This window comes from Varanus komodoensis, unplaced genomic scaffold (assembly GCF_004798865.1).
Source record: "Varanus komodoensis strain SLA01 unplaced genomic scaffold, ASM479886v1 scaffold46_1, whole genome shotgun sequence".
Lineage (NCBI taxonomy): Eukaryota > Metazoa > Chordata > Lepidosauria > Squamata > Varanidae > Varanus > Varanus komodoensis.
This window is the reverse complement of record NW_025336043.1, coordinates 315,011-323,390: the sequence shown is the minus strand read 5'-3', so window position 1 is coordinate 323,390 and position 8,380 is coordinate 315,011. Positions and strand designations below refer to the sequence as shown.

Genomic DNA, 8,380 nt, shown 5'->3' with positions numbered 1-8,380 from the left:
CCAGCTGGTCTACCTGCTGGAGCAGGTGCGGCGGGAGCGCAGGCGCGCAGGGGCGCCCGAGGCCGCCACCCGGCTGGCCTGGCCTGACCTGCCCTGCCCTGGCTTCTCTCCCGCAGCTCCCCGGCAAGAAAGACTTGTTCATTGAGGCCGACCTGATGAGCCCGCTGGACCGAATCGCCAACGTCTCCATTCTGAAGGTGCCGTCGGCGTCGCAGTCGTCGCGGCGCCCGCATGCTTCTGCATGTCGTGCGCCCGGCAGAGCGTCTGCCTCCGGCAGGCAGAAATCCAACTGGTGCGACGCTCCCCATCGCAGACTGCGGGGAGGCGTCGCCTGTCCTGTTGCATTTCTGCCTAGCTGAAGGCGCAGGAGCTCTGCCATGCTGGGAAGGGAGGAAGAGCCTGTCGGAATCCCAAGGTGTGGGGAGCCCGCCTTGACTATGGCGGTAGTTTAAATAAGCATGTAAGCCAGCTCTCTCTTCTGGCGAGTCCGCTTAACTAGCAGCTTCAGAGCACTTCTGCTGCATGCTTCAGGGAAAGGGAGGGCTAGGGAAAGTATTCCAGCTTTTCCGTAGGCGCTCTCCCAGCCGAAAAAAAGAAAAGGCCCTGAATGCACATCGAGCTACTAACTCCTGGCTTTTGCCTTTCCGTACAGCAGCACGAAGTCGACAAGCTTTACAAGGTGGAGAGCAAGCCAGCCCACAGCACTAGTGACCAGTGAGTGGGCGGCACGAGGCCTGCCTTGCATATGCAGCGCTGCCCTGCGCTTGCCAGGAGCACTTCCTGCCTGGGGAAGGGTTCTGTGGCTTGCCAAGTGCTCATACTCAGATGCCGTCTCCTCCCTCCCTCTCCCTCTCCCTCTCCCTCTCCCCCTCTCTCCCTCTCTCCCTCTCTCCCTCTCTCTCTCTCTCTCTCTCTCTAGATTGTGTTTCTTGGTACGGCCGCGCATCAGGAATGTGAAATATGTGGCTGGTAAGTTCATAGCGAGCATGCACGGGCTGAGGAGAGGAGCCATGGCTGCAACTCTTGGCTAAGCAAGCCCAGTGAACAGTCCCAGGTTGAACCGTTTGTGCTGCTCATCCTGAAAGGGGTGCAGGCACACTGGCAGCACAGTGGGTACTTGATTGCAGTTGTGCCCCGGAAGGGGGCTGAAGGACAGACTAATCAAGCCTTGTTGCCAGGCTTCTTTGCTCTGTACCTCCTCGTCCCTGAAAGGTGCGTGGATGCTGACTCGTGGGCACCTTGAGCGCTCAGATCAAGGACAGAAATTGTGTGGTTCTCAGGGTAACTTCATCCTGTTTGCCTCTTGGGATACGCACTCTGTTTGGCAGGATTTATGCGCAGCCCCAGATGAAGCCAAGTATCCCTGTGATCTGTACACTCTGGCCTCTGGCCTCTGCCAAGAGCTACTGGCAAGCTGTAATCCCTGCCTCCGAGGAAGGTACTCACTGCAAGGCGAGACTAAGCTAGAGAAGAGGGAGGTTGCGAACACGCGTTCTAGGAATTTTGAGTTGTGTCAGCCTCGAGTATTCTTGAGAATCATTTGGGTGAAAGGCACTGTCAAAATGCTGTCTTCAAGCTGGACGAGCCAGCCCTTGGATTTGGAGGCATCTTCACTGGCTTTGGCCAGCCCCGACTGCTCCTTGATGTTTTCTCTCCAGACATAGTAAATGCTGATAAGGCAGCCGGCCGGATCCGCAAGTACAAGATCATCTTCAGCCCTCAGAAGGCAAGTGTCCAGCAGAAGCTTTCCCTTAGCAGAGAGCCTCGGTTATCAGGAATTGCCTCCCATCCCACTTGTGTTCTGGGATAGCTCAGTAACGATACGCTGCCAGATATCCCCTTGGCCTTGGCATATTTTCTTCTCCCTGAAGGTTGGCTCATAGCTCGAGCCAGAGGGCCTATCTTGTCCTCCTCTCACTGCATGATCTGGTGCTGGCTTTAGCAAGGGTGGTAGAGGAGGAGGGTGTGAAGGACGAAGCTGTAGACAAAGAAGAGAAGAGTTCGCCACTGCACGGACCAGTGTGTTTTGAACTGAATCGAATTCTTTTTTCAGAGGCACTCCAATAGCAGGCTTTGCAACAGAATTTGGAGGCTACACTGGGAATGGCTGCAAAGTGCCTCTGAAGAATTCAGTTTGAAGCACACTGATCTCAACTACAAAAGGCTGCTATGGATTTGGGGGAGATTTCCTGTCTCCTTGCAGAAGGGAGTTATTGCTTTGTGCTAGAAAGGCGGTCCGATCGTGTGGGAAGCCGTGGCTGGGTGTTTTCCAAGGCTGACAGTTTCTCTTGTCCTGTCCTGTGCAGTTCCACACATGTGAGATGGTGCTGGAGGAAGAGGGGATCTATGGGGGTAAGTTTCACAGGTGGGAGTAGGAATGTAATTCAGGGGCCTAACTCAGTGTCTATTCAGCCAGTGGACTAAGAGGGAAGGGGCCAGACAAGCCACGGGACGGTTATTCAGCCAGTTACAGGCTGTCCTGCCTCAGAGGCCCAGTCGCTGGCGTGATCTCAGGAGGCAAAGTGGGCGCAAGCGTCCAAGAGTGAAGTTCCATTGTGCACTCTCGGTTCCCCCCCAGATGTCACCTGGGATGAGTGGTCTTTCTATCTTCTCCCTCTGGATGATGATATCATCAGCATGGAGCTGCCAGAGTTCTTCCGAGACTATTTCCTGGTCAGTTCTAAGTTTTGGGATGGTGTGCCCCTGCATTCCTGGGCTCAGGGGCTCAGCGTTGCTTACTGGGGAGCTCTGGCGCTTGCAGCGCACTGCCCAAGAGAGCATTCCAAGCCGCTTTGCATTTCATGTGGTGCTTGACAGCTGTGATACATCGTATGCAGTGTGTTCTTTCAGACAGACCTGTGCAATGCAGTGGAGCCACAATTATATCTTTTTGAAACAATCCTGTGTTATATCACCATTTTTAGGGCACCAGAACTATGACCAGCAGCTGGTACTGAACTGCAAGACTTGATTGAATGCTTAAGCACAGCTTTTTTGTATCCTGTTAGTTCCACTTGTTTTGGTAGCTCCCAGCATTACTTTTGGCATTGATAGGAATGATCCCTGCTTTCCAGTATTTTCCAAAAGTCAATCTTGCTGCTGGGAGCAGGTGCAAAGGAGATTCCTTTCTTCCTATGCACGAAACATTGTGAACTTGACGCGTTCTCTTTGAGGAGGACCTTGTTTTGTCAACCTTTCCGATTGGTCCCCTCTTGTTGCTGCCATGGCCCACAGGAAGGCGATCAGCGCTGGACTGGTGCTGTAGCCCAGGCACTGCAGCTGCTGAGCTCCCTCTTTGGCCCGTTCACCAGGACCTATGGGATCGGGCGCTGCGCCAAGGTGAGGCCTTGCTCCTGTGGGAGGGTGTGTCAGCCGAGGAGGATGAAACGCCCCCTGGGCTGGGGCTGTGTGGTTGATGCGGAGCCAGGGAAGGGGGGACTTGCTGTGTGCAGGCTGGCTGTAGCCCACAGTGCCCTTGAGGCCAGCCCAGGCCTCCCCTTTCTCCACAAAGCAGCTGAGCTCACAAAAGCGGCTCCTGGCACATGTGGGGGGGAGAGGGAGTCAGGAGGGAGCGTTCTGCCACTGGTTCATGGTGGGTGGGGGGGGGGGAGGGGGTCGCTGCCTGTTTGCTGCTTCTCAGCAAGCCTCTGGCCAGGAGCAGCTGACAGGCAGGGCCTCCCGCACCTCTTTCAGATGGTCCATGAGCTCTGGCATGAGGCCATGGAGGAGAGTGAGGCTGACAATGTGGGCCGGAAGCCGATGGGCCACATCTTCCTCATAGACAGAGGTAGGCATGGGAGAGCCTGGACATGGGGGGCAAGGGGGAGCTAGTCCCTGCTTCGCCCCGGCGTCCTGGCTTGTGTCCCTCAGTAAAATTGCTCTGAGGAGCCGTTGGTGAGCTGTCCTTCCCCAGTCCCCCAAAAGCGAGTCTATGAGCAAGGAAGTGTGGCTCGAGGCCAGCGCTTCTCTGAAGGCGTGTGGCCTGCAGGCCTCCTGAAGCAGGCGAGCAGAGAGGGCTTGGAGAGCCAGAGAGGCCGATGGGGATGGAGGAGCCTTGGGGCCACGAGTGGGGCTTCTGAGGGAGCTGGGGTCTTGGGCCCGAGTGAAGCAAGCTCCGCTGCTTGTCCAGGCCAGAATCTGTGCTGTCGGGAGGCAGGAAAGGCTTGTGTGACCTCGTGGGCAGCTGGTCCCAAACAGCGCCCTTCTGCATGCCAAGCGAGCGCTCTGGCGCCGAGCTGTGAGGGGACCAAGCCCAGGATCAAGGCTTTCGATCAACAGATCAACACCTGTTCAGCGCCCTTCCTGCTGCCCCCCGTGTCTGCCTTTTCAGATGTGGATTATGTCACGGCCCTTTGCTCTCAGGTGGTGTACGAAGGCCTGGTGGATGATATGTTTCGCATCAAGTGTGGTAAGCTTCCCTGGCAGCGCTGATGCCGCCTGCCTGCCCTTTCTGCACGGGTGGCGCACGTGGGCCGGAGGGAGGGCCGCCTCCCAGCACGGTCCCCACGCCGCCGACGCAGCTGCCGCCAGTGGTGAGTGCCCTGGTGAATCTGCTTCCTGCAGGGAGCGTGGACTTCGGCCCGGATGTCACATCTTCCGACCGAAGCATCAAGGTGCTGCTGAACGCCCAGGACAAGGTGCGCCTGTGGCCTCCCCCACTCCCACTGCCCCCAGCTCCCTGTGCCTGGCAGCCCCGGCTTCCCCAGTTTGGCCGCAGGGCTGGCCAGCGCAGCAGGACTGGCTCGCTGGGAGCGGGAGGCTGCTTCCCCCACCCCCAGGCGTCAGGGAGGGCTGGCGCAGGCGCCTTCGGAGAGACCGGCCGACCTGCCGCATCTCCCCACAGGTGTTCAGCAAGATCCGCAACGAGCACTTTTCCAGGGTCTTTGGCTTCCTGAGCGAGAAGGCGCGGAACCTGCAGGCGCAGTACGATGTGAGTGGGCTGTGGGCGGCGGTGGCGGCAGCCGGGAGGGGTCCTCCGGGCGGGCTCCGGACGCAGGCGCTTTGTCCCCTCGCAGCGACGGCGTGGGATGGACATCAAGCAGATGAAGACCTTTGTCTCCCAAGAGCTGAAGGGCCTGAAGCAAGAGCATCGCCTGCTCAGCCTGCGTAGGTCTCGCGCTTCCCCTCCCTGGGAAGGGGGCCAAGTGAAGAGGTGCAGAGAGGTGCCCGAGCCGATCCACAACCTTCCTCATGTCCGCAGATATTGGGGCCTGTGAGTCTATTATGAAGAAGAAAACTAAGCAAGATTTCCAGGAGCTGCTGAAGGCAGAGCACAGTAAGCACGAGCCCAGCCCGCCCTCGTCTCCGGGACGCCTCTTGTTTTCGCACTGGAGCGAGGCAGGGATGCCAGGTGAGCGCCCACTCCCCGTTCTGCCCTGCAGCTCTCCTGGAAGGGTTCGACATCCGAGAGACCATTGGCTTCATTGAAGAGCACATCAACCGACAGGTGTGTGAGCGGTGGGGGGTGCTGCTGGGAAGAGGGTGGCCCACGGGGTGGGGAGATGGCCTCCTCCCCCTGATGGCTTCCTCTCTCCTGCCAGGGCAGGTCTCCCCCATTGAGAGCCTGCGGATGCTGTGCCTGCTGTCCCTCACAGAGAATGGTGGGTGCCTGCGGTGGGAGGAGGGGGTCCCCGGGAGCATGCGCCAGCGCTGCTGTGCCCTGACCCCTCTGCTGTTTCTGCCTTCCCAGGGCTCGCCCCCAAAGACTTCCGCTCCCTGAAAGCCCAGTACCTGCAGGTGAGGCCGTGGGAGAGCAGTCCTCTCCCTCCTCCCGCGTGAGCGCGGCCACCTGTGCCCTTCCCCGGGCACTCCACCCCCCAGCCCTTGCACAGTCCTGCACTGATGCGCAGCTCTGCCCCCGCTCCAGAGTTACGGGCCGGAGCACCTGCTCACCTTCCACAACCTGAAGCGCCTGGGGCTGCTGACGGAGCAGGTGCCGGGGGAGACACTGACCGCCGTGGAGAGCAAAGTCAGCAAGCTGGTGACGGACCGAGCTGCAGGTGAAGGGTGTGGGGTGACCCCACGGCTCCCCCATCTCTGGAGGGGCAGCCCGCCAGCCCTGCCTGGCACCTGAGCTGCCTCCCCTTGGCCCTTCCTCCCTCTCTTCACAGGGAAGCTCTCGGATGCTTTCAGTTCCCTGGCCAAAAAGAGCCATTTCCGGGGGATAAGCAAGAAGCTGGGCCTGGTGAGTGCTTCGGGGGGCGGGGGGGCTCCTGCAGGCAGCCTCTGGGTGCAACACGCCTGTTCCCTTGCAGATCCCGCGTGTGGATGGCGAGTACGACCTGAAGACGCCCCGCGACATGGCCTACGTCTTCAGCGGTGCCTACGTTCCGCTGAGCTGCAAGCTGATAGAACAGGTGCCTGCGAGCTGGGCGACCCCTCCTCCCGAGCCCTGGCCGGATGGCCAGCACTTGCCCACGGCACGTGGGCCAACGTGCCCTCCTGCTGCAGGTGCTGCCGGCCACCCGCCCTGACCGCCTTCTGCCCTGGGCAGGTGCTGGAGCGCAAGAGCTGGCTAGGCCTGGAGGAGGTGGTGCGGCTGCTCGGTGGCAATGAATTTGTGGTTACAGGTGAGTGGGCGGGAGGCCTGAGCGGGAACTGAGGGCCGCCCGGCTGCTACCTCTGCCAAGGTCAGCCATGCGCTTGTGTGAAGCAGCAAGACCAGCTGCTCCCTGGCCGGAGAGGGAGGCTGGCAGCTCGCCAGAGCCAGAGCCTTGGCCGCGCAGGTGGCCACACAGGCGGTCCTGCGCCGCATGCATTCATAGCCTGCCCTCTGGGCCTTTTCAGATGCATCTAGTGCGTTTTTTAAAATGTTACTTAGGATGCATTTAGGAAGCAGCACAGCCAGTGAAAATCAGTCTAGTGCTGCACTCTTAATTGTTTCCTTCCAGGTTAAGCCTACATTTATACTGGCAATTAATGCTTGAATGTTACCTTCTGTCTTGCCCACCTTCAGTCAAGGTTGGGCATTGCACTGAAACGAATCCAGCAGATAGTGAGACCACGTCCCGTTCTGTCCTCTGTGCAGATGCAGCTTTGGAGGAGAATCCTGCCTGTGAGTCCCAAAGAGTCGTTCTGGCGGTCTTCTTAGGCGGTTGCACCTTCTCTGAAATCTCAGCTCTTCGCTTTCTTGGCAAAGAAAGAGGTACGAGGCAGACTTGACTTGGAAGGATACTTTCCTGGCTGGGTGGTAGTGAGCTTGCCCTTTTATGATCTGGGATGGTAATAATCTGTGGGACACAGTTCCATTTTTTAATACATTATTTTGATGTTAAAAAGACGACAAGTTTCTAGCCCTTATGAAGTTTAGCTTTAGTTTAGCTCTGCACACACCCCAGAGAGAGGCCCAGAAAAACCCTTATGTAGAGTTCTTGGCTCTGCAAAACACCTTGTCTTTCCATGTTCAGCAAATTATGCAGATAAGCAAACATGTTTGTTAGGTGCCATCAAAGTAATCTCCAGCCCTTTGAAAGGAAGTCCTCCAAAATGTCCTACTCATGGCAGCCTGGCTCAGCTCTTGTAAATTCAAGGCAGTGGCTCTTTTAATGGAGTCAGACCCTCTCATGTTTGGTCCTCCTTTTCTTCTTCCACCTTAAACTTTCCACAACATGATGGTCTTTCAGGCAGTCTTGCCTTCTCACGATGTCTCCAAAGCACAGGAGCCTCAGTTTCGCCATTTTTGCTTCTAGGGAAAGTTCTAGCTTGATGAAGCGTGTCTGTTTAATGGCATGACAGAGATTTCCCAAAGCGGCATGTTTTCAGTGCACAAAGTGACTTGCGGTGCTCAAGGGGATTTCCCAGCAGGGCTGGGCTCGCTCACCTGGTTCCAGGACAGCCGGGTCCTCTCATGCTCCCCTGTTCTCCCGTGTCCCCAGGGCTCCAGTTCATATTCCTGACAACGGCCATCACCAACAGTGCTCGGCTGCTGGAGTCCACGGTCGAGACGAGGGCGTGAGGGCCGCTGCAGCCGACCCACCCGCAAGGACCCGTCCCCGCGCGAAGGAGGCCGGCCGGCCTGCCTGCCTCTGGCCCCGGCGGCCAGCGGCTGTCCCGCCCGCGTGGCGTCGCCTGCGTTGAATAAAGCTTTGTCCGGCCTCTGGCGTGTGTGCTCGGCTCTGTGCGCTCCGAACGCGGGGGGCGGGCTGGCGGGCGGGGACCGGGACGGCGGGGCCCGCGTACGGGCTGGAGCGGCGGCTGCCGGGGCGCGGCCGGCGGCTCCAGGCCGGAAGGAGGGGCTCGCGCCGCCGGCGCACCTGCGGGGCAGGCGGAGAGCCCTTTCCGCGCCGCCTCGGAACCGCCCGGGCAGCGCCTGTCGCGCACGCGCGGCCGCCACCGGGCGGAAGTCCCGCGGAGCGCGGCCCTCCCGCGTCCCCCTCCTGCG

At 59.0% G+C, this 8,380-nt stretch overlaps 1 protein-coding gene across 4 annotated transcripts; it reads left to right on the top strand.

Annotated features, from left to right (window-relative positions):
• The first annotated feature begins 6 nt into the window (after positions 1-6).
• On the top strand, positions 7-8,094 carry VPS33B (VPS33B late endosome and lysosome associated). 4 transcript variants are annotated; one of them, XM_044444843.1, is made up of 23 exons: positions 7-25; positions 117-197; positions 656-714; positions 920-969; positions 1,659-1,726; positions 2,307-2,352; positions 2,579-2,673; positions 3,235-3,339; positions 3,694-3,787; positions 4,331-4,408; positions 4,564-4,637; positions 4,844-4,930; positions 5,016-5,106; positions 5,201-5,275; positions 5,382-5,446; positions 5,546-5,600; positions 5,690-5,736; positions 5,867-5,999; positions 6,111-6,184; positions 6,255-6,356; positions 6,494-6,569; positions 7,028-7,144; positions 7,875-8,094. In XM_044444843.1, the coding sequence occupies exons 2-23, from the start codon at positions 156-158 to the stop codon at positions 7,952-7,954; spliced, it is 1,713 nt and encodes a 570-aa protein (XP_044300778.1). In that variant the 5' UTR covers positions 7-25; positions 117-155; the 3' UTR covers positions 7,955-8,094. The 4 variants fall into 4 exon arrangements, with proteins under 4 accessions (XP_044300778.1, XP_044300777.1, XP_044300779.1 ...); XM_044444842.1 differs by having other exon boundaries at positions 653-714; XM_044444844.1 differs by lacking the exons at positions 7-25; positions 656-714 and having other exon boundaries at positions 128-197.
• The last annotated feature ends 286 nt before the right edge of the window (positions 8,095-8,380 follow it).